At 40.4% G+C, this 26,235-nt stretch overlaps 1 protein-coding gene across 1 annotated transcript in view; it reads left to right on the top strand.

Annotated features, from left to right (window-relative positions):
- The window catches only part of LOC136879315 (uncharacterized), a 523,120-nt gene extending 497,963 nt beyond the window's left edge, over positions 1-25,157 (top strand). Inside the window, exon 5 of the mRNA XM_067153135.2 lies at positions 25,086-25,157. Coding sequence (XP_067009236.2) covers positions 25,086-25,157 — 72 coding nt within the window. The remainder of the gene's footprint in view (positions 1-25,085) is intronic.
- The last annotated feature ends 1,078 nt before the right edge of the window (positions 25,158-26,235 follow it).

The raw sequence follows: 26,235 nt of genomic DNA on the forward strand, positions 1-26,235 counted from the left end.
TCAGCCTAACATGTGTGGTACCATCAATTAGAGGCAATCCCCTCCCATTGCGTGTCACAGAACTCTCGACACTTGTGGGTCTTCGCCTTTTTAACATGTTTCGTTCAATCTCTTCAGTTCATTGACTCCGAGTCAGCTCAATTTCACTACACCCTGCGGGCTGGGATGACTACTTACCAAGGAAGTGACACTTGACGTACCTAATGTGAATCGTGTACCCCAGTCATACTTTATATTGTCCCTCATGTTATCAAACGATAAACCCAATCAAAACAAGAATATCTGATGTAATAGAGCGGCGTCTAGGGCAACAGTGCCCCGTAAGATGTTTCATTTCAATTCCTTAATCATCTTTGAGCACTAGCCATAACTTTCAAAATCTCTTAGAGAAGAAAACCTGGGAGTGTAAGGTGAGGAGACTTTGGTGGCCAAAAGCCCATATTGATCAATGTGCAGAGGTGGATAAATACAGCTTAAACCGTTTATTGTGGCATCGTTTTAACGACGTATTGAATATAGCGACAAAGGTCCCGTCTGAATCCTTTAAAACACTGTTTTTAAAAATCGCCAGTACGACACGACCTATTAAGACACATCGGGTATTTTCATCACATTTTCTGTGAAAGGTATCAAATATAACGTCCAATGTTCATTTTTGTTTGTTACACGTTTGGGTATTGCTGAAATCAGCGTAAAGCTTATCTTCAAACTCTTGTTTTCAGTAGATTATAGATTTCAAATCAGTCTTCCAGTTAAATAGTCAAGTCAAGCATCGCTGTGAAGATATCACAAAAGAAAGGGAAAGTATTCAATATTGAAGAAAAGTCACAAATAATATGACGTTTTTAACTGGATAAACAAACGTCAGTGTCGCGAAGGATTTGAGTATCACACTCAACGACTTCTACAATTTGGAAGGATAGAGAGAACACCTCATTTAATAGCCAAAACCGTATGCGGAGCTATTGATCAATTTACATTGTTGCTATTTCCTTCCTCCCTCATATTATTTTATATTTTGCTGACACATTATTACTGTAAGTACTGAAGAAAAATTCCTCTCATTTCCACTCCACAAATACTGTATTTCAATTATGTTTTCTGAAGTTCTCATTTTATTCTGTTAAATTCTTTTTCAATTTGCAATACGTCGCACCGACACAGATAGTCTTTTGGCGACGATGAGATAGGAAAGGGTTAGGAGTTGGAAGGAAGCAGCCGTGGCCTTAATTAAGGAACAGCCCCAGCATTTGCCTGGTGTGAAAATGGAAACCACGGAAAAACATCTTCAGGGCTGCCGACAGTGGGGTTCGAACTCGCTATGTCCCGAATGCAAGCTCACAATTATATTAATTAACCATGTAAGTGTGCAGCCTAAAACTTGCAGATATGACATTTTTAGAAAAAATAACCGTTTTGTGCGACTATCGCCTTTAACGACCGTTACTTGGCGCTCCCGTCGGAGTCGTTATAAACGGTTTCGACAGTATGTGTATTGACACCGGCAGTCCTATGGGGAAGTGCGGCATCGTATATGAGACATTCCTGTCATGTCAAAAATACAATATTATATCGTAGCTACGCGAGCAAAACTCGTATCTCACAAAGCTCTTCCTTCCATTATTTTCCTTAAAACTGGTCACGCCTCCCAGTCACATAAGGATATGCAGTCCATCGGAAAAATTTTCGTTGTGCTAATTTTTCTATGCTAATGTGTAAAGGAAAATGAACCTTACCGTACCGTATTGCAGGAATGTATGTTTCCATGACGTATTTACGCACTCCTGCAGTATAACGCACTCAAGATTCATTTTCCTTTACACATAAGCATAGGAAAATGAACACATCGAAAATTGCTTTGATGGACTTCATATGCATATGTGGTTGGAAGATGTGCCCAGTCTTAAAAGAATAATGTGTAGGAAGAGTATTGTGCTATACGACATTTTGTTCACGCACCAAAGATGTATATATATATATATATATTCGTTTACGGCCATTAGAGTCCACGTTAGGTAACAATTACATGTTTCTGGAAGCCTTCCTCACAGCCCAGCACTTTAGCATCCTTTCTCTGGCAGTCTGTCTTCTTTCTTCCGTCCACCCACGGTTAAGTTTCGGTTCGTCAAGGAATCCCTGAAATCTGTCGATCACTGACCTAAACTTTGTTCGGTTTGAGATGTCTTCTGAATTTAGTCCCACCTGTTTGATATCCTTTCTTACCTTCCTGAACCATTTGTCCGACGCTTGAGGTCTGCTGTCTAGTATTGTGAAAATCCTTTTCGTTAGTCTCTTCTCATCTATTGTAAATAAATACCCATAGAATTTGAGTCTCCGTTCTCTCATGGACTCAGTTGGCCTTTCATTGTCTCGGTATATTTCTTCCCTTCCTCGCAGCCTATACTGTAATTAAATCTTAAATGAATGGACATGTATGTTATGGGTAATTTAAATATCCGTCTTGTCAATGCAATTCAAAGTCTACTATATTTACTAGTACATCAAATACATAAATATATATAAGTACATGTTTCAGGAATCCATTACTATTCTCTTCCTAAGTTTACAGTTTAAAAATCACATGCATGTAATAGACCTTACTTAAAAAGTTATGTTCTAAAATACAACTAGACATATACTTGTCAACGCTGTTAAAAGTGTGATTAATCATGTATGTCAACATGCATACACACGCGCCAGTAATAATTAAAGTATTTTGTATCAAACATAAAGTTCCCAGAAGTGAACCATTATTTAATTTTATCAATTGCAAATTTTAAAACCATTCAAGCTCTTTAGACCTAAAGAGCTTGAATATTTTAAGAATATCCAGGTTAACGTCAAATCAGGATACCATGAACTATAATAATAATAATAATAATAATAATAATAATAATAATAATAATAATAATAATAATAATATTTTATTACAGCCAATGGCCAAAAGATATTTACATTAATACACAACATCAGTCATCTCTGCAAAAGGCTATCATCGATTCGCGCCGACAAGTACAAATCATGTCATGATATCGTTCACAGCTCTTACCACAACGTTCACATACACAGTCCGTGTCTGGTTGATGGAATTTCTTTGTTTTACACAGCTTATAATGAAATCCGTGTATTGCAAAGCGTGTAATCAAATGTCTGAGCTCATATCCTCCTGCTTGCCAGTCTTTGTAAACCATTGCGTCCGTCGAGTAAAATTCGCTCCATATGTCTCTCTTCTTTGCTCGTAATTTCTCTATGAACTGTTGATATGTTGGTGTAGTTGGTAGCGGTAGGTGACAACGGACATCTTCTACATAGAAAGGTTCGCGAGTAAACTCATATACAAGCCTTGAAGGTGTATACTTCGAGACACATAGTGCCTTTTTCAGAAACGTAGCATTCACTTTTTCTAATTGCTCGAACTGTTTCATTTTTAGATGCGGCCATACAATTTCTAATCCATAGGTGATCACTGGTGACACTTTGAGGTCAAATAGTTTCAGGGCTGTTTTGATAGATAACTTATTCAAATTCTGTATGTCGTTGATGGCTCTGATTGCTGCATTTGTCCTGTCATTGATGTGGGTAGAGAAAACATTACGTCTAGTTTGTAGTGTGACCCCCAAATACTTGAAGTTCGATACATTCTTTAGAGGTCTCCCTTGTATATGAAACTCTGATGCTTTACCTCCTTTCCTAAATGTCATTGTTACTGTCTTTTTCCCATTTACCTGAAGTTCATTCTCTTCTGTCCATTTCACCAGCGCGTCAAGTGTCTCTTGCAGTTTCTCGCTGGACCTCGAGGCAATCACGATATCGTCTGCATACATATATATGCTTGTTTCTTCAGGGATTACTTCCCTAATGTCCGCTGTAGCAATTATAAATAGTAGTGGGCTTAGTGGATCCCCTTGTGGTACACCGGTGGTTTGTTGAATTGGGTATTCCATGAACTATATACCTACAGAAATTTCATTCGTTATAAGACGATTAATATTTATCAAGTATTATTCGTGCTAGACGCTTTTTTTAAATAATCAGTGCCTGTCCTTCATTAATTTCAAAGCCTTCAGAAGTAATAAGTGAGGGATTTACAGCAAAAATATCATAAAAATTGACTTCTTTGGGTGACAATGGAATTGTCGCTTCAAATTTGGTTAGACGCGTACTGACATTTTAATCTCGCTCGGCTGGATTGGAGTGGAATACGTCGTGTTTGAAAATGGACATATATAGCACTAGGTAATAAACAAGAACGGAGCGGATATGGTCGGCCGACTGATGCTGGTATCGACATTTGAAACTTCGTGGATATAGTATACTATACAGTAAGGGAAAACTTTTGCATTGGAAACTACTCAGAGGACGAATGACGAAGAGAAGGTGGACAGACATCAGTATGGATCACTATTCTTTGCGTAAAGAAAGAAACAGTAACCGAGCGAGTTGGCGTGCAGTTAGGGGAGCTTGGATTCGGGAGATAGTGGGTTCGAACCCCACTGTCGGCAGCCCTGAAGATGGTTTTCCGTGGTTTCCCATTTTTACGCCAGGCAAATGCTGCGGCTGTACCTTAATTAAGGCCTCGCCCGCTTCGTTCCCACTGCTAGCCCTGTCCTCTCCCATCGTCGCTATAAGAACTATCTGTGCCACTGCGACGTAAATCGAATTGTAAAAGAAAAAAGAAATAATAGACACAAATTTATACAGAAAAAAATACTTTTGGGTGAAATAAAGCCAATATATTATGGAAATCTCCGTAACAGGAAAACGACAAAATTATACGATTATTTGCGATGTCGTTCATTAAAGAGACAAGGTTGTAATTTACGCCCTGATATATGTATGTATGTACAGTAATTATAAGTCCGACTCATTGGCTGAATGGTCAGCGTTGAGGTCTTCGGTTCATAGAGCATCGAGTTCGATTCCCGGCCAACTCAGGGATTTTAATCGCGTCTGATTAACACTTCTGACTCGGGGACTGGGTGTTCGTGTTAGTCCCAATACTTTCCTCTTCATATTCAGACAACACACTACACTACCAACCACCTCAAAACATGCAATACTGATGACATCCCTCCTTGTAGAGTTGGCGTCAGGAAGGGCATACGGCCGTAAAACAGGGCCAAATCCCCATGTGCGACACAGTTCGCACTCGAGACCCCACAGATGTGGGAAAAGCTGCGGAAGAAGAACAAGATACATACATTTTCATTATAGTCTGTTCTGCATTTCGGCGTTCAATCTGCAGTCCACTGCGAATTAACTTAGTGCACTATTCTCTATCTGCATCTAGCTCCCCATCCTCGTTTAGTTCAATGCCCGTTATCTTCTGGGTAATTCATTCAAAACCTAGTCAAACTGTCGTCGCCTTAGTCTTCCTCTGCTTCTCTTATCCTGCATGGCCGAGTCCGTTATTCTGAAACATCACCTAACTGCCTCCATTCACTTCACAGGACCCCAGCTGTGAAACCGGTGCATACACTCAGCTTCATCCATTGAGTTCATGCTTAATTTAATCCTCACCTCCTGATTGCAAGTACCGTCCTACCGTTATTCCATCCTGTTTGAAATAAAACCTGTTTAAAATGACAAGCTGACCAAAATATTCAGTAATAATAATAATAATAATAATAATAATAATAATAATAATAAAAAGAAATAGTAGACACAAATTTATCCGGAAAGGTAATTCCTGTTTTACGTCGCACCGACACAGATATGTTTTATAGCGACGATGGGATAGGAAAGGGCTAGTAATGGGAAGGAAAAGTCGTGGCCTTAATTAAGGTACAGCCCCAGTATTCCCTTGGTGTGAAAATAGGAAACCACGGAAAACCATCTTCAGGGCTGCCGGCAGTGGGGTTTGAACCCACAATCTCCCGGATGAATAACAAGAAGAAGAAGAATAACAACGAAAACTATCAACATATGAGACAAATGTACTGCTAAACGCAACAACGGATGCCGTAAGTGCATAAATATCCAGGTTTATAGCCCTTAAGAATAGCTGGGCCGTCTTAAAGATTATAGCAACAATAATTGTAGTCTCCCAGGAGAGTTGGGGAAGGGAGAAACCAGGAAGAAATATTGACTACGCAAGACTCTGTTTGCTAAAGAACAGGTGGAGGTGTCGGTAGAATAGATTTGATAGAGAGATGAAACTTGAAGGTTATTGGAGTTTTTCTTGGTGTAGAAACGTAAAGCAGGTTTGAAAATCAGGTGGGTCATATGCGTGCAATGAAGTTCGAATTATGTAATAACTTAGTGTATCATAAGACACCATTATATTAATGTATTAAGCAAGATTTTTAAATAGATATACTCTAAAAAAGAACTGGAAATATCTAAAAGTGTTTAACATCTCAGTCCTCAAAAGGCATACTACTAAAAGAAAGGACGAAAGAACTAAGAACTACAGCAGGGTTTTTTTTTATTTATTTTTTTAGCTCGCTCCGCAGCACGACTCAGAGCACGGCACTGCTGGAGCATTGACACACCGTCGCTAGCCAGTATAATGCGCGCTTTCCCTCCCCACTACATCGCGGCAATTTACATTTCTAGAAAGCCATTTCTACTGAAACTATTATTCTAAAACCTACCTGGCATTACATTTGATGTTCGAAATGTTGTCCCTCAGCTGTCAAACACGCCTGACACCTCGTTAACAGCTTTGCAGACACTCGGCGAGTCTCAGCCCGTGTGATATTCGAAATAACTTGTGTAATGTTCTCTTGTAGTTCTTCTTTTGTGTAAGGGTTGTTCACATACACTTTTCCCTTCAACATACCCCACAGGTAATAATAACAGGGATTTAAACCAGGAGATCTAGAGGGATAATTAACCACACGATCTTCGAAAACTTCCCGTATTACCTCCATAGACCGATTAGCAGTGTGTGCCGTCGCATTATCTTGCATGAAGTAACCATTACCGGTACTCCTTTCTTCTTCCGTCAGCTCTTGAAAGAATGGTCTGAGAATGGGGTCTATATGTCGATCAGCATTTATTGTTTCACGGAAAAATATAGGTCCTATAATTCTGCGAGCACTCATTGCGCACCAAACTCCTATATTTACATCATGAAGTGGACGGACATGCAGCTGGTGGGGATTTTCTGCACACCAGTAGCGATTTGTTTTATATTTACATAGCCACTTAAGTGTAGTCATGCCTCATCATTATAAAATCAAAGTTCTGGGTCAACATACCCATCGTGAACTGACTAAAGCAACCAGTTAGTACCGAACCCTACCGAAACTGTCAGGTCCTCTTAAATGTTGCGCAGGAGTGGGTTTGTACGGTTTGGCTTTTAACAGTTTCGTTGCTTTGTGGGCAGAAGATAATGACACATTAGCTTGTACGGCGGGACGCAACGGGGATTTTGTTGGAGGTCTTTCCAAGAGAGCTCCTGTTTCGTCAAGCTTTTCCTCTGTTAAAACGGTGCGTCTCCTGCTTGATTTCTTGTTAAGAATGGACCCGGTGGTGCGGGACTTCTTTACTAATTTACGCACCTTACTCCTATGGGGAGGGAGGATGCCACTAAATTGGCGAATGAATCGAAAGCAGCACTCTGTATAAGAAGAATGCTTTACATAGCACAACACAGGGAATACATGCTGTTCTACTGTATACATCACTCGTTAAACACACGATAACTTTTGTATTCCTACAGAATCTACACTATTTTAAAGCGAACACAGAACACACTACCAATACCACAGATGTTAAACTAAACTATTGCTGTGAAACAATGATTATCGCTACCGTACTGCATTAGATCATCTTAGCCGGTCATGATGCAATATATTTTTCGGCAAATGAGTCACCCGGCCGCGCTATCGCCTTCCGTGCATGTTCCCCTGACACTCGGAGCGAGATAAAAAAAGACCCTGTATTTATTTATTTATAACCGGGAACACTTACAAAATTAAAATCAAGCGAGACCGTTGCTTTATTTCACTATTGATACAACGATTATTATCATCCATTCGAATTACTCAGAAGTGAATTTTCATTTTTAGAATTCCACCTACCTGAGAAAGGACTCTGGCCTGGTAAGAACTCACTGGCAATGTCATTCAGCAGACACAAATAAAATTATTTCCTAGATAAGAACCCACTGACGATGTCATTCAGCAGACACAAATAAAATTATTTCCTACATAAGAACCCACTGACGACGTCATTCATCAGACGCAGAAATAAAATTCTTTCCTAGATATGAGCCCACTGAAGATGTAATTCAGCAGACACAGAAATAAAATTCCATTCTAGATAAATACCACTGATGACATCACTAATATCAGCGGACACAGCATACTATTCCTTTCTTGATGAGAAAAAAACTGACCTTGTCACTCAACGATCATACCCCACGGATATAAAAATTATTTATTCCAATAACCACCATTCTCACCCTTTTTACTCGGGAATTTTCGTTAATATCTATTGGTAAATCGTGCGAGCAGTTTATTCCACTAATTAAAATGACGCGTTTACTAATGTGGAAGTAACAGGAGATATTCTCTAACAGTGAAAGTGTGTGGTGCCAACGAACCGTCTCTTTCAGAAAATATATTTCAATTACAACCCACTTTTAATTAAAGATTTAATTATAAATTTAAAATAAATCGATCATTTCCCCGGAAGAGAGAAAGAGCTTGTTGCTGTAAATGTGTTTTATTTTTTCGCTAAAAATTAATGGAGTTGAGAGGAACGAGACAGTTTAATTGAAAAAAAGTATTTGCTTTAATCTTGAGGCAACAGTGTGGTTGTAAATTAGGAGATGAGGGATATTGTGAGTGTTCATGCACGCGAGAGCTTGCTCATTTCTCGTACCAAATTATTACTTTGATCTGATCAACAACTCGGTCAGGAAGTTGCATTGAATGAATGTAAGTTACAGTCTGTTTTATATACTAACCGAGTGATAGGCTTCGCGGTTTGGGTCAGGTAGCTGGCAGCTTGCATTCTAGATGTAGTGGGTTCGAACCCCACTGTCGGCAGCCCTCAATCAATCACCAGTGATCTGCATTTAGAGCTGTCGCCCGAGTGGATCAATTGTTTACCTAGCGTTTTATTAGACATTTTCAAAGAACGTTGAAATTATCGAACATTTCCTTTAATAATGTATTCAAATCCCGTATTCCTCGTCCTATAAATGAATATTTGCCACAATTTTTGCCGGCCCCGAGGTGTAGGGATAGTGTGCATGCCACTTAGCCGGAGGTCCCGGGTTCGATCCCCGGCTAGGTCAGGGATTTTTACCTGGATCTGCGGGCTGGTTTGAGCCTCAGCCTACGTTATTACAATTAAGGAGCTATCTGACGGTCAGATGGCAGCTCCGGTACAGAACACCAAGGATAACGGTCGAGACGATTCGTCTTGCTGACCACATGACACCTCGTAATCTGCAGGCCTTTGGGTTGAACAGTGGTCGTTTGTTTGGCTATGGCCCTTCGGAACTGCTGCGCATGGAGTTTGGCTTGATTTGATTTGGCCTGGCCCCATTTTTTCCTCTTGAATTCCAACTTCATCTTCATATTGTGATCTTTCCTACATGTTAAAACTCCGCTCAAGCTTATTCCTCCACTTACGTCATTCAACGCCAAATCTCTAGTGACAGCTCGAAACATACCGCATAGTCGAGCATGTCGTCTCCTTACTCGCAAGTCTTACCAGCCCAAAGTTTGCAACATTTTCGTAACATTACTCCTTCGTCGTAAACAACCCAGAACACATCATGCTACTTTCCTCTGAATTTTGAAATTGTTTTCAGTGGTTTTCCATTTTCACACCATGCAAATTATGGGGCTTTACCTTAAATAAAGTCATAGCCGCTTACCGACGTAAAGAAGTTTTAAAAGAAAAAAGGAAACATACTGACCCTATATCTCTCATTTGAAAATTGTCAAGTTACATCCCTTTATTTCTGAAATCGTTGCGATTCTTACGTTGAAATTTTTGCAACAATGTTTAGCCTCTGTTTTAAGTTTATTAAACTAAAAATGCGAAATCTATGGCTTAAGTTAGAATGCTTTCCGTCTGAGACTCAGCAGTGTGATGGTACAGGGGGTCGAGAAGATGGTGTACTAAGCAGCGTCGCCTAGGAGCACTGAAACCATTCTCAAGAAGTAAAGTTACAAGCATGATGATGTGTTCAAAATCAACTTTCAACCTCTTAGGTCGTCTTAGGTACATATAGTACGTGTTGAAGAGATGTTAAGTTCGGATCCCACTGGTATCCCGTTGGCCATTTATGTTCTGTACTTCACATCTCTTCAACACGTCCTACTGTATATGCACGCAACACGGCCTAGTAGGCTGAAAGCCGATTTCGACTACAATGCGGTCGTAAAAATTCAATATTCACCGTGATGTGTCTTTCCCACCGTGTTGAACACAGGACCATGACAAAAACCACCATCAATAGAATGGAAGCATTTAAAATGTGGGCCTAATATTACGTCAGTTGGGTGTACAGAATACCAAATTAGGGTCTTTTGACTAAGATAAGCAAAGGTAAAGAACTCTGTGGGTCTGTTAGTATCAAGAATCTCCCCTACTTAAGCAAACCAAAGCAAAAGCAAAGTCACCTCCGTACAGGCCATGAAGGCCCTTGGAGGAGTGGAAGGTAAAGGCTTCCACCATTGTTAACCTCGGCACGTGATGGGGTAGGGTGGTTAGCTCTACGCCCGGCCGCCTTTGCCCCCAGGAATTAACCTGGTACTCATTTTTGGTGTAGGCTGAGTGAACCTCAGGGTCATATGTACCTCCGGAAGTGAAAATCTCGTTTCTTAAATGTTACGACTTCCTGACGGGGATTCGAACCCACGTCCTTCCGAGCGAACCGAGCACGCTTTTACCGCCTCGGCCAGGCAGCCCCTCCCCTACTTAAGGCATATCATAAAGCATCCGGAAATCTGCAGCTTCCTGAAAATCATAATAGAAGGAATAATCAAGGGTAAAAGAAGTTCTGGGAGAGACTGCTCGTCCCGGCTTGAGATATGAGACAGTGGTTCGGACAAATGACCATATCGCTATTCTGCGTGGTGAGAATGAACCGCTGGCACTACGGAATTCTTCAAGCTGCGTTTAGCATTTTCTTACGATAGAAAGAATGAATGCCAACCTCTGAGACGGTTACGGTACTAGAAGAAAAAGAAAACAAGACAATCAAAGCAACATTTCTACATCGTTGGTTAATCTGTTTCGTTATGAAGACAGAAACATTCAGTTAACTCAGTAACTCAGACACTGAAGCAGCTGCGATAGCCGTCCTTATACGAAGGGCGATCAAATACGAACAAGGCTCTTTTTAAAAGTTAGAAGCCCCCCCCCCTCCACCCCTCGGGGTATAAGGTTCACTTTTAGGAACTTGGAACAGCATTATACTCAATCAAATGTGTCTTCTGATTTCAAAATGCAGAAGATTCCTGTCAGCTTTAATGGTGTTCTGTCATCGCTGTTCGGGACTGCCTCTCGAACGATGTCCATCAGCTTCTGGATGGTAAGCACCATTGCCTGTGCTATTCGGTGTAGCTCGCAGGACAATGCCATACCACTAGAAATATTTCTCGCTCGTTTTCCCATTAATTGGAATGATGTCGATTTTCCGTGTGATGAAAGCAGTCGGAATGTGGTCAAGGCATGAGACAACACACATCCATGACGCATAATTAGTGCTCTATTTTCTTGGTTACTGGGTAACACTCAGTTCCGTACAGGACTACTAGACGAACTAATGTGCGGTATAATGTTAACTTGAACGTTTCGACATCTGCCTATCACAGAGCACACCGGTGAATTCCCTCCAACGTATCCATCCCGCATTCACCCTCGCTCTTCTTTACTCACTGACATCGGCATCTCCACACAGAGGAGGCACCATATATCTGAAATACTCTGTCTTCAATACATACTCGCCAATGACTTGGATGTTACTCTTACTCTGGCATGCTACCAAGTGTTATTGGCATATCTAAAATATGATGACCGGGCGAGTTGGCCGTGCGCGTAGAGGCGCGCGGCTGTGAGCTTGCAGCCGGGAGATAGTAGGTTCGAATCCCACTATCGGCAGCCCTGAAAATGTTTTTCCGTGGTTTCCCATTTTCACACCAGGCAAATGCTGGGGCTGTACCTTAATTAAGGCCACGGCCGCTTCCTTCCAACTCCTAGGCCTTTCCTATCCCATCGTCGCCATAAGACCTATCTGTGTCGGTGCGACGTAAAGCCCCTAGCAAAAAAAAAAATATGATGCTTACATGACAACATTCTGAATTTGCAAGTGATAAAAATCATTGTTATCCGTATTGAAGATAATGAATGTAGGATGCTAAATGGTTTATTTTGTCACCTACTCAATACATATAGAATATTTTACATTTAGGAATTTATTTTAATTCCGCTTGAGACATGTTTCGCCCTTCATTGAGGGCATCATCAGTCAAATTACCCATTGTAATATGTAGTAATTTGTGCATGTTAAATACTAATCAGGTACCTGATTTTTGTCTTGAGAAGGTAAATTGACTGATGATGCCCTCAATGAAGGGCGAAACATGCCTCAAGCGAAATTAAAATAAATTCCTAAATGTAAAATATTTTATATGTATTGAATAGGCGACAAAATAAACTATTTAGCATCCTACAAACATTCTGAATTGCAAAATAACAATAACTTCAATACTAGTAGACTACAAGTATAATTGACTAACCGAAATAATAGAAAGCAACAGTTTATGAAGAAAAATGAGGAAATTGTTACAAGAAATGTTGCACCTAGAAAAAAATATAACTCTATTACATTAACTATATTATGGGTAATACAGGGTGTTTCAAAAATAGGGGGCATAATTCCAGGTATGTATTTGTTACATGTAGACAATCAAAATAGTGCATTAGAACATGTGTCCGGAAATGCTTCATTTCCGAGTTATGGGGTTCACAACACTGAACTTCACCGGAACTGTTTTCTTCCGCAAGTCATTGTCATTACAGGAGAAGTTCAAAATCCCCACCTCATGCTTGAATACAGACCTCACATCGATGTCTCATTGACCTGCGAACATGATCCACAACTTCAGGAGTATTGCGTATGTCCTCACACGATGCCACAATTCGATTCCAATGGGTTTCCACAGCAGGCACCGGAGACGAATACACCGATGATTTTAAATGGCCCCACAAGTAGAAAACTAGAGGGTTCAGATCAGGTGAGCCGGGAGACCAAGCATTCGGGCCACCTCTAGCTATCCATCGATCAGGAAACATTCGATCCACGTCAATGAGACATCGATGTGAGGTCTGTATTCAAGCAGGAGGTGGACATTTTGAACATCTTCTGTAATGACAATGACCTGCGGAGGAAAAACGTTCCGGTGAAGTTCAGTGTTGTGAAGGCCATAACTCGGAAATGAAGCATTTCCGGACACATGTTGTAATGAACTATTTTGATTGTCTACATATAACAAATACATACCTGAAATTATGCCCCCCCCCCAATTTTTGAAACACCCTATATATATACATAGCAACAGAAGATACAAATAACTTATTACTGTCAACATTTACAACACTTCGGACTAGACTATAGAAGGAGATATAGGTTTTGTATCCATTGCACTGCTTCAGGCATTGCTGAATGAAGGTCTTCCACGCTTCCAAGAAAGGCACGAAGTTGACAATCTAGCACAATGAGATTTATTGTTTGCTGGACTTTTCCGCGGTCACCGAAAGGGGATGATGACCATCCCCAACTGTACAGAGTAGCAGCAGTTCTTCCCAGTCAACATCTTAAACGGTTTAAATTACACCAGGTACGGCGGGGCAGATTATTAATTTCCACTGTGCCACGAGGTGGATATGACGTCCATTCTGTTAACCAGCTGACGTTGGGGTTGCAATAGCTAGTTTTAACTTCACAGCAGTTTTCCAGGCAAGTTGGCGAGACTTAAGGCATGTGGTTCTTTGTTGTACAACGTCCTCATGAACAAGAAGGGCCTCATTCAACATCATCCTAGAGCAAAGCTTGTGGAGGGCCTTCTTTCTTCTGATGTGTGGAGGTTATATGTTACTGAGCACTGGTAATCATTAAGTTGAAGTAACTCGAAGCATACCAGTTATGGTGCGCATGGTTTGGTGGAGCTGGACGTCCACTACCAAGTACTCTGTTTTCATGATGATAAGTTGTAGACCAAACCTGTTAAATCTGTCATTTCAGGGTTAAAGCTGTGCTGCAGATTACCCGGGCAGCATGACACATTAGCTTAAAGCATTTTCAAGAAGCTTCGTGCTGTAGATCTCTGGTGATCGAATCCACAACCCTATCTCGCCAGTGCTAAAACTGTCAAGTTGATATCCTTGTATTTCTAGCATTATTACAGTTAGGACTTCGAAATTCTTCAAACTCCTTTGTAGCATTTATTTCAAGTTTTATGATTTTAAATTATGCTAAATCTACAGTTTAAGAAGGCTAAGGTCGAAATTGGTTGCTTTACCTTAAGTAATACTTCAGGAGGATAACATTATGTGTGTCTGTTTAATTCAAGAAGTAAATAAAAAATACCCAACTCTTGAAATCCGTACGTATTACGACAATTATACCAAAGTAAAAACTGATATTTACTGCCCTTCTTAAGATTGTTTCTTTTTTCGCCGTATATTCTTGTTCCACGGCTTTTCCCGTACCATCCATCAGAGTTTCTCTGCAGACTCACAAATTATAACATAATTTTCATTAAATCTTGCAGTTTTATTTCCTTAGATTGAATTTTCAATTCTTTCTCAAAATGTGCCTTTGATTTCCTTGACCTTCAACTCTGTGTTGCCATGAAATAGGAAATAGGGAACACAATCCAACAATATGCCTTCGTTTCTGAATAGCTGCTTCTGCTTCATAATCCTCGATTTTTATCATTTTCCTTTGATTTTGTTCAGTTGTACAAAAAAATGTTTATTCTTCCCTGTAGTTCCCGTTCTAGAAAGCCCCAGAATAACGGCCGAGAGGATTCGTCGTGCCGACAACACGACACCTCGTAATCTGCAGGCCTTATGGTTGAGCAGCGATTGTTTGGTAGGCCAAGGTCGTTCGGGACTATTGCGCCATGGGGTTTGGTTCGATTTTTCCCTGTAGTTGATTCCAGTCGCAAGAACTTGGTATAATCAACGTTCTCTACTCAGGTATAACTTACAGTACACATTTCTTCTTCGTGTTTTGAGAAGGACTAAACTAATCGCGAGTTTTACCATGACATTCAGTAACAGCTGCTCATCTCTATGCATTCGATCCACTGTAGTGAAAAGGAAGTGTTACTTAGCCGCCTGCAAACACAGTGACAATATACACGTCGTTGATATGTTCATCTCCACTTCACCGTTCAAACAATATGCTTTACTCTTGGTCGCTGTGCTGCCAGGAAGATAAAATGTCAGCATATAGCAGACAGTCAGCAAGTTATCTCTAAGGCAGTAGCAGTCTGCATGTACACTTTGACATTCGTATAACTTAACTCTTCGCTTTCAGTTTTCACCTTGTGAGATGGAGATAAAGTAGAGTAAGGATTTATATGGAGAACATTTTGACGCAATCTAGACAAATAAAATAAGAGTTTTGTCTGTACGTTGGTAAGAATATTAAGAATAATATATCAACAAAAGTGGGATCTGTCCTTTTTTTACAATTTGTTTTACGTCGCACCGACACGTCTTACGGCGACGATGGGATAGGAAAGGCCTAGGAGTAGGAAATAAGTGGCCGTGGTCTTAATTAAGATACAGCCCCAGCATTTGCCTGGTGTGAAAATGGGAAACCACGGAAAACAATATTCAGGGCGGTTCGAACCCACTATCCCGCGAATGCAAGCGCAGAGCTGCGCGACCCTAACCGCACGGCCACTCTCTAGGTAGTGGAATCTGTGCGCCGGTCATATCCAGAACAAGAAAGAAACGCAATTTTTAAATTTTTGTCACCGAGCGAGTTGGCCGTGCGGTTAGCAGCGCGCAGCTGTGAGCTTGCATCCGGGAGATAGTGGGTTCGAATCCCACTGACGGCAGCCCTGAAGATGGTTTTCCGTTGTATCCCATTTTTACACCCGGCAAATGCTGGGGCTGTACCTTAATTAAGGCCACGGCCGTTTCCTTGCAACTCCTAGCCCTTTCCTATCCCATCGTCGCCATAAAACCTATCTGTGTCGGTGCGACGTAAAGCCACTAGCAAAAAAATAAAATTCTGTCATATCTGTATGTATGCGCAACACGAGAAAACAGCTGAAAGATAATGTATTGAAAATCGGTATTTCAGGTCAGAGGAGTAGGCTCTTCAGTCTAGGCCGTATGTAGGCCTAATGTTTAGGAGAAGATCCAAAAATGAATATCTATGTTAAACTGATTCTATCGATAAATGCTACTTATCACAAGTTGTAGCCAACGGCCGTAGCCGTGTTGAAACACCGGATCCCGTGAGATCTCCGAAGTTAAGCAACATTGGGCGTGGTCAGGAGTCGGATGGGTTGCCACGCGCTGTTGGTGGGGGGTAAGGGAATGGAGGAGCGGAAAGGAACTGGCCACCCTACCGCACGTAAACTCCGGCTCAGGAGCACCTCTGCGGAGGTTCGGACCTGCCTTCGGGCAGAATAAACCTTACCTTACAAGTTGTAGAAAATAAAATTTCCAGTCTTGTGCGAAGTAGGCTACAAATTTACCTTATGGCGAATAATAACAGAAATATTTACAATTTTTTATTTCTCATATACTTCGTGAACCGTACCTGTTGTTAAATATGCTAAACCTACCGAAGAATAATTTCTAACAAAGAGAGGAGAAATAGAAAATTCTGATCTTTCTTGTCTCACACGATGTTATCGTAGCAGAAAGGTGCCCCAAAGTGGGTTGTGAGTGGATGTCTGTCACCTCTCCAAATAGAACAACCTCTTTGAATATTGGCGAGGAGGAGCTAGAGGATTATATACCTTTCTCTTTTATTTGGCCATTCGTCTGGATCATACATAATATGTACGTGACGCACTGGTCCCTCATATATTCCAGCTATTCGATTCGTGTTACGGAAGCACTGATAGGAAAAGAGAGTTTTTAAATTGAACGGAACACAGCAGAGCAGTCTTCTTCACTGTCTGTGGGCAGGTTATTCCAGCATGGAATTTGGCATTAGCAGATCGCAAGCGTACACAGTACCTTCGTAAGGAAAGCGCGAATCTGTGCCGCATTACACGTCATAAAGCGTTTAATACGATAGTGTCCATTCGACACTCCATGTCGTACGATATCGGCATGTAAAAGATCTCTGCTGACACATTTGGTGTTTACCCAACAAAATTCATCAAATCTCAGCCATAGACGCCCAAGAGAGTTTCGGTTTACTCGGTCTGCCATCTAGTAGGCCTAGAGTAAAACGGAACGTCGCAATTGACGAGCAGGCAGCTAGATGGCGTCAAATTGAAATGTCTGCACACGGTAGCTGAGGCCATACGATTATTATTATTATTATTATTATTATTATTATTATTATTATTATTATTATTATTATTATTATTATTATACGATAGCATTGCATCCTCCGCAACATCTCACCCCACTTTGACTCCACTTTACCTGAACCATCTATATGGCCTACCTGTCGAGGACAGGCGTCAAGTCTCTAAAATCTGCCAGTTCGAGTCTCGTTGATCAAAATTGGCGGGAGTTGTCACTATCGTAATGGCCGCAGAGTTTTAAGGGTTTCGTAGATTTACTTTTAAAATGGTTTTCGCTGTTTCAGATAACATCCAACTGAGCGTGTGAGTCAACACAGCATCATCTTAGTATGCGTGTGACGTCACATATACAGCACAAAATTTGAAGCGATATTTTAATTTTTATTTTATTTTGTATATATTTCTTCTTCGAATAACCCCTTTGAGGGTATTATAAATCAACTTTGGTTACTTTTCTTTGCATTTAACTTTTTTCATTTCCAAACTTCCTTCACTTTCTGAGAATGTTGTTCCTTATCCTCTTGAGTCCATTTTCTTCCAGTTGTTAATTTCTATCTCTCCTGGAATCCTGCCTTTCGTGTTACTTCTCTAAAACGTGTTTTGTTTTCTACCGTATCTATTTTAATTTCAGTGTTTTTCATATCCTTTTTAATTTCAGTGAACTACGTAGGCTTGGATTTGTAACTGTTCAATAAGTTGAAGATTTGTTTAGTTAGTCTATTGTTACTCATTCTATAAATATGTCCAAAACACAAGAGTCTTCTTTTCCTCATTACATTTGTCAGTTTTTCAAATTTTAAATATAGCTCTCCGTTTGATCGTAGTCTAAATTCGGCTTGTTGTTTCTTATAGGTCCCAGGATTTCTCTCGAAATTCTTCTTTCAACTTTTCCTAATTTTTCAAGATCCTCAATTCTTGTAAGTTTAAGAGTTTCAGCTGCATATAAAATTTTGTATTTATTATTATTATTATTATTATTATTATTATTATTATTATTATTATTATTATTATTATTATTATTATTATTATTATTATTATTATTATTATTATTATTTGCAACAGATAGCCTCCTCTTCCAACTGTCAATTGAGGTATTAAACTTAATCGTTAGTTAAATATTCTCGGCGATATTTGCGTTGTATCGAAACACTTCTCTCATGTACCCATTGTCGAGGAACGTAAGTTTACGTTTAATATTTCACCGTCAGAATGTTGGTTACCAGGGTAGGAAAGGTTGGTATACAATTTCTGATCACTGGACTTCATGTTAAAAGACTGGATTGAATTCCAAACCCCTCCGTAGTGTTCATATGGAGTTGCCGGTCTTAGTGGCTCAGACGGTTGAGGCGCTGGCCTTCTGACTCCAACTTGGCAGGTTCGAACCTGGCTCAGTCCGGTGGTATTTGAAGGTGCTCAAATACATCAGTCTCGTGTCAGTAGATTTACTGACTGCTGGGAGACAAAATTCGGGCACCTAGGCGTCTACGAAGAACCTCAAAAGTAGTTAGTGGGACGTAAAGCAAATAACACTATTATTAACATACGGAGTGATGGTATGACTACAGGTGTAGCGCACCAGACGAGTAGAATAAAAGCCATACGCTAAATAAATAAATAAATAAACGATAGCTATAGCTCATTCCACGTTAAGAAAACAGTATTGCTCTTATTGACCTGCAATGAATGAGCACACCCCCTCTTAGATACCCATAATACCTCTTGATTAAGGGATATTATACTGTACTTTGTATTGGATCATAAAAGACGGATAAAAAGGATGAGGCATTTTTGTCCGTGAGTTATTCAAATAACTACATAACATTTACTTCTTCATAAATATATCCGTAGGGAGGAAACACAATGACAGGAACAGCCAGCGCTTCGTTGCCTTCCTTCATTTTCCTTCTTCTGTGTTGCTCTGGTACAAGCCTCGTGTAGTCCCTCACTCCGTGAACCGCCGGCAGCTCACTTCTCTAGTGAAGTCGTCTACAATATTTATTTGTTGCGTGTGTGTTTATAGACTTTAAATCAGTGCGTACTTGTCTTGTGTCGAGTGAGATTTGTTTGTATATTTCATACTATTTCTGTGTTACATTATTTTTCCTACTGTACAGAAATTGTTACTGAAGATGTTGGTGTTGTACTGTACAGCGATACGTCACGGCATAAGTTGTACTTGTAAAAAAAATGCTGTGTGTTTTATTTGTGCTTGGTATTGTTATTGAGCTGTTCTTTCTAAAGTGCATTTTAATTTTACCACTGTTTCATACAACCGCATTTAATTTTTACTATTGTTTCTGTGAGCGATACGACAGCACAGTAGTATCCCGCGTTGTCTGGGGAAATTCATTAAATCCAATTAAATGCATCCCTCACCCCTCGAGCCCATAAAAAAGTTATTTTCTTATTTTCTCCCCCAATTTGCCTAACAGTTCAATGCTCAGGGTGTTTATCTGCCGTACTTTACCTCTAATTCTGTACCCCGTCCCCTTTAGTTCATAAAAATAATTTGCCCCTCACTTGCTTCTGCTTTTTATCTTGAACTTAAATACTGAATTTCATAAATTTGTGTGCCGCAGTTTTTCAGTGACGGTGTTGAGCAGATCCGTTCAATATGTCAACCCTGTTGCCATAAGAGTAATACTGTTTTCTTAACATGGAATGAGCTATAGTACAAGTGAAAACTGTATCAAAAGGCATTTTACATACATTCAGGGTGTTCCCAAACTTGTGGGAAGTAATCGCGGATGTGTGGTAGTACACTCCACAACAACACAGTAAGTCCCTGCAAACATATGCATTACTGTCAAGAGACAAGAGGGCGCAGTCGCGAAAGCCCAGCAATACGTGGCGCTCCAGTATCCGCAGGCCATATGCGCGGGCACCAGTCATCTTAGCAGCACAAGAACTTTTGTACCACGGGTTTGTTTGTTTCACTGTAATATAATGCATGGAGAGTAATCAATAGGGATAGGATTGTAAACAGAAATACGTGAAGTTTCACGAGTAGCAAATATATTTCTGAGCTCAAATTGGAAGGTTCGATTCCGGGTCATTTCGATGGTTTTCGAAGGTGCACAAATAGACTGGCCTTGTGGTGGTAAATGTATCAGCTTGTAAAAGAACTCCTGTGGAACAAAATTCTGTCTCATCGGAAACCATAAAAGTAGTTCTCGAGAATTAAAGCCAGTAACAATAAGAAGTAAATTATAATTTCGTAGTGAAGTTAAAATCACATGAACAATCTGTTCCAAGAGTTGCATAACCAGTAGGGGCCAAAGCTGTTGAAAAATCCTTGCAAGTTATGTAACCCTCCTTACAGAACGACCGAGCTCGATAGCTGCAGTCGCTTAAGTGCGGCCAGTATCCAGTAATCGGGAGACAGTGGGTTCGAGCCCTACTGTCGGCAGCTCTGAAGATGGTTTTCCGTGGTTTCCCATTTTCACACCAGGCAAATGCCGAGGCTGTACCTTAATTAAGGCCACGGCCGCTTCCTTCCAATCCCTAGGCCTTTCCTATCCCATCGTCGCCATAAGACCTATCTGTGTCGGTGCGACGTGAAGCAAAATATCAGCCTTACAGAACGTACATCCGAGCTGAATGAACCTTACGATCACATAGCCTTGAATGCAGTCTACCCTTCTACAGCGTGGAAATCCAGTCCGTAGTAATCAATTGCCAGACTTTGTATTCATTGATGAGCCCTCCATATCTTGTATATGTATACGATATAAAAGAGCATACCTCTAAGAGTTCCCAATTTTTTCTACCTCTTTTCATCATTATTGGTTATGTATAGAGATACATCAATAAGCTTTTACCGACTCAGGCGCTGTATGATTGATGAGTGCAGCACTGCGCATGTGCTTATAATGGACTGCTCGCCTCTCTGGACCTAAAGAAAAACATCCTTCGCTTCTGATTTGGTAAAGTAGAACAAACTTTCGTGACAAATGCGTGTAGTGTACAAAAAACTGTCTGTGCTGAGGATTATCCCTGTGGAATGATGTTCCCTCTATTTGTTTGTGTGCCTGGAGTAAAAATTTATCATGTGCCCCAAATTTCTACCCCAGGGAGAGAGAGAGAGAGAGAGAAATTGTGAAAGCATGAAATGGCATAAACGATGGCAGTTCATCAAGTTCACTCAGAGAATAGGCTAGTTCTTAACTGCGTCTGCATCATTACCTTATACCCGCATAAATCAGCTCATCCAAGAGGATAAGAACGAAGTAAATAATAGCCCGTCAGAAACTTTCTTACAAAAAGTAAATTGAATAAATTCTAGATGTATTGATTTACTTAGGCCATAAATTATAACGAGCATACTAACAAACTAATCCGTACTGAATGATTTGGCAGCGGTTCACATAGCTGTGAGCTTATATGAGGAGATGTAGGTTCGCACCCCATTCTCGGCTGCCGTAAGGAAGATTATCGGTGGTTTCTCACTTTCACACCAATTAATTAATAGGGTTCGGAAATTTATGACCTAAAGTACAAAATATGCCAGCAAAAATGCCCCAAAAACTATTTAAATATTACCTAAAAATGGGTAAAATATGACAAACATTTTAGGGATGGGTAGCAAGTATTAGATAATTACTAACATTCGATGTGCCATAAAATGATTAGCGATAATACCGCATACTTAGTTAATCATGCGAACTGACAGAGCTACAGTAGGTACGTTAGTACTTCATACATTCATTGAGTATCATAGCTCTGAGGCGGAGTTCTCATTCCGTTTTCCTAAAACAAAAATTTAAAAAAATAAAAACGAAAGAGAATTATTAATATGCATTTTGGTCAGTAAACTTGTGCCCTCATCCCTAGGTGGAGCAGTTCTTTTCAGGCACATCCCCAAAGGACGTGAGCTGCAAGTACCTTTTTAATCGCATACTATCCCTCCTACCATTCTGAAATATCTACCACTACCGGGAATCGAACCCAGGCCTCCGAGGACGGCAGGTAATAGTGCTAACCTTTGTAAACCTGTTATCTATCTGCTTCTGGAAAAGATTGAAATATACATCTACTCAGTATTTGGAAATCTTGTGTTTGAATCTCGACGCAGATACCATGTAAACGACGACTCGATTAAAACAAAAATGCTCAAAATAAATGCAAATATGACCTATATTATCAAAATGAGCGAAACATGACAAAAAATATAAAAATGGTTGAAATTTGCATTTATATGCAACATAAAATTGCTTTAAACGGGACCAGGAATTTGTCATTCACAGTTATTTTTTTGTATTTCGGATTAAATGAGCTCAGCAGAAGAGATGGCTTTTCCTTAACATCCGATCCTTATTGATTAATTAAAGTTATGGCTACTCCCTTTCTCAGTCCTAGCCCTTTGCCATCTTGGCAAATACGTTCCATGTGTTAGTGTGGCATGAACTGCTAGCAAATACACGGGAGTGCAACATCCCATTAAGGGGCTTGTCCTTCCAAGTAGTGTTGGCTACTGAATGCATGATTCGAAGCAGTGTATCGATTCATTCAAGTGTCCGAGTGAATTAATTCAAAGGAATGGCCCACTAGCGGGACACCGGACATTGGTGGGGAGCCGAGCTTCCGCTGCAGCGAGACAGTGAATCATGGCAGACCGAAAGAATCGTGCGCAAGCACGGCTCAGTGAGACACACGACACACACGGCTCGTTATCGGCACACTGGACACTGGCGGAGAGCCGAGCTTCCGCTGCAGCCTGACATACAGTGAGCCATGACACACCGAAAGAATCGTACGCAGTCGCGGATCAGTGAGGCACAACACACACGGCTCGTTATCGGCACACTGGACATTGGCGGAGAGCCGAGCTTCCCCTGCAGCCTGACATACAGTGAGCCATGACACACCGAAAGAATCGTAAGCAGTCGCGGATCAGTGAGGCACAACACACACAAGGTTCATTATCGGTACACTGGATATTGGCGGGGAGCCGAACTTCCTCTGAAGCAATACATACAGAGCCATAGTACACTGAAAGAATCGTATTCTATAATGGACTCTTGGGCTCAGCTCATTTGAAAATAATACCCACTTGCATTCACTGTCCTCTTCTTACAGGGAGGTTTAAATAATAGATGGATTTATTTGCAGTGTTAAAAAGGTAGTCAAAACATAATTCTAAAGTAGGTAGTGAGCAGGTAGGCTATTAGGTTATACTATTTATTAGTTTAATGAATGTTAGTATTATAACTTAGTTGACATTTGACAATTAAAAACTCGAATCTAGCTTGCCCTATGACTATGAGTCATGCTTACGACCACTCAAAAGTACTTGTTTTATATTGGGAATAACGGCTCAATATTCTCTCAGTTCGTATGTCATATCGTTGCACTAGACTTCAATCATACGTGGACAGTAAGTGAGCCGACTGACGCAATAACTTAACCAACAGTATGTTGAATAAGAAAACCAGTGCGCTACTGTACATCTCGGGTAACCTATACAATATATGACGATTTAAAAAATCCTCTGCTGATAGAAAAAAACATATTTAAAAAAAAGACTGAGCGAGCTGGACGTGCGGTTGGTATCGCGTAGCTATGCGCTTGCATTCGGGGATGGTGGGTTCGAATCCCACCGTCGGCAGCCGTTAAGATGGTTTTCCGTAGTTCCCCATTTTCACACTAGGGAATGCTGGGACTGTACCTTAATTAAGGTCATGGCTGCTACCTTGCTAATCCCAGACCTTTCCCATCCTGCGTCACCGGAAATCTTCGATGTATTAGAGTGACTAGCATTTTTTCTAAGAAAGGAGTTCTTAGTATGAAGACCAGATGACAGCTGCGAACACTAAATGCTGTTGCTGCTGTCTTACCAGTACATACTACACAGATGCAGTAGGAGAGGTGACTCTAATGTGCCGTGAATCGAATCACTGTATCGATTCAGTAACGTGAACGGAATCAAATGAATCGATTCAGTAAAATGAATCGAATGAACCACCACCACTTCTAAGACGGCTGCAGCCAAGCCAGCGTCATGTGGACAGCGTGACGTCATCCTCAGCCTATTGCTTGGCTTTCGTGACCGGGTCCGCAGCCTCGTGTATCACGAGGCTGAGTGAACCCCAGTTTCAACCTTCAGTCTAGAATAAAAATACTCAGAATAGCCTGGAATTGAACCCGGCGCCTCCGGGCTAAGTGGCTCGGTCTTCTGAGCCCAAGTTGGTGGGTTCGATCTCCGCTCAGTCCAATGGGATTTGATGCTCAACTATGCCAGCCTCGGGACGGCTACTCAACGTCTCCAGCAATAGTAAAAAAGAGTTAGTGGGACGTAACGGTGATAGAAATTTGTCCCCCGTGAGTTATTTTACATGCTGGTAAATAATACCGACGCGATACTGACGTATCTGAGCACCTTTAAATACTAAAGTGCAGAGCTGGGATCGAATGTACAACTTGAGCTGTACCGTTTGAGCTACTCAATCAGTCAATAATACGAATTTAACCTTCGTATTTGTAGATTGTCATCATTAAGAGAATTGCTCCATAATTAATAAATAAATAGTCCACATTATTTACTAATTGTGATACCTGCTTAGAATTTTAAGCCAATAATTATTTCTTTTTATGTTTCAGAGCAACAGAAGTCAACCGGCCATCGGCTTGAAGCAGACTCCGAAGGCGAGGGTAAGTGACCTCAACGTTTAATTATCTTCCATACCACTATAGAAATCGTCTAAATCCGCAGTATTTCGCATCATATTTACTCAATTTCTTGTTCCGAAACACGGTGACCTACATGTTTCTCTGTGTTATGTAGCCATTTCTTCTTCTAAAAATGTCCTTACTCAAGCATACTATACTTTGGTACATTAAGGCACAGTATATTGTTCAATGACAACTACGTTTTCAGTATACCAGTAAACTCTGTACAATATGAAGTATAATGCTGTTACGGTTTAACCCTCATTTAAATGTGCATTCTGTGAGCATACTAAATAAAAATATAGATCAGCTACATACAATCACAAATCACCTTTCTCCAGAAAAGTGATCTTGCTTGATGTAGACATCCGACAGTGCCTGGCAGTAATTCCTCACTGTTATCCAGTCAAGTTTTTAATATTCTATTTTACGGCTCAAAATGAAAATTTAACTTCACTGAAGGACTTCTAAAACTCATAAATTGGCAACGAGGCGAAATGGCACTATCGAGATACAACAAAACCGGATTTCAACAAATGCTCTACGAGATTCACTTGGTTTTTCTTTCCATCCAAGTGAGAGTACAATGGTTTCCAAAGTAGCAATTTTTATCTCAAGAAACGAACACATTAACATTATCAACCAATAGGTTCTGAATAGCTTGAAAGATGACCAAGTTACGTACATTACCATTGACTCCATAATGATGCTAATGCAGTTAATGGTTTGTGCAATGGAACGAGACTGAATCTACGGAAGCTAGACAAAAATATTGTTCATGCAGATGTTTACACGGGCTCAGCTTCAGGAAGAAAGCTTTATTCCAAGAATAGATTTAGCACCTGTGAATGCTGGAATCCATTTGTTCTGAAATGAAGGCAATTTCCCGTAAATTTAGCCTTCTCTATTGCAATGAATAAGTCACCAGGATGAACTTTAAAGTTGGGATCTATCTCACCATTCCTGTGTTTTGGGCAGTTGAACGTAGCTTTTTCAAGAGTACTCAGATCCATAGACTTCAAAGTACAACTCTAAGTTACAACTGCACTCAATATGATTTGTAAAGAAATACTATAATACC

This window comes from Anabrus simplex, chromosome 8, assembly GCF_040414725.1.
Source record: "Anabrus simplex isolate iqAnaSimp1 chromosome 8, ASM4041472v1, whole genome shotgun sequence".
NCBI lineage: Eukaryota > Metazoa > Arthropoda > Insecta > Orthoptera > Tettigoniidae > Anabrus > Anabrus simplex.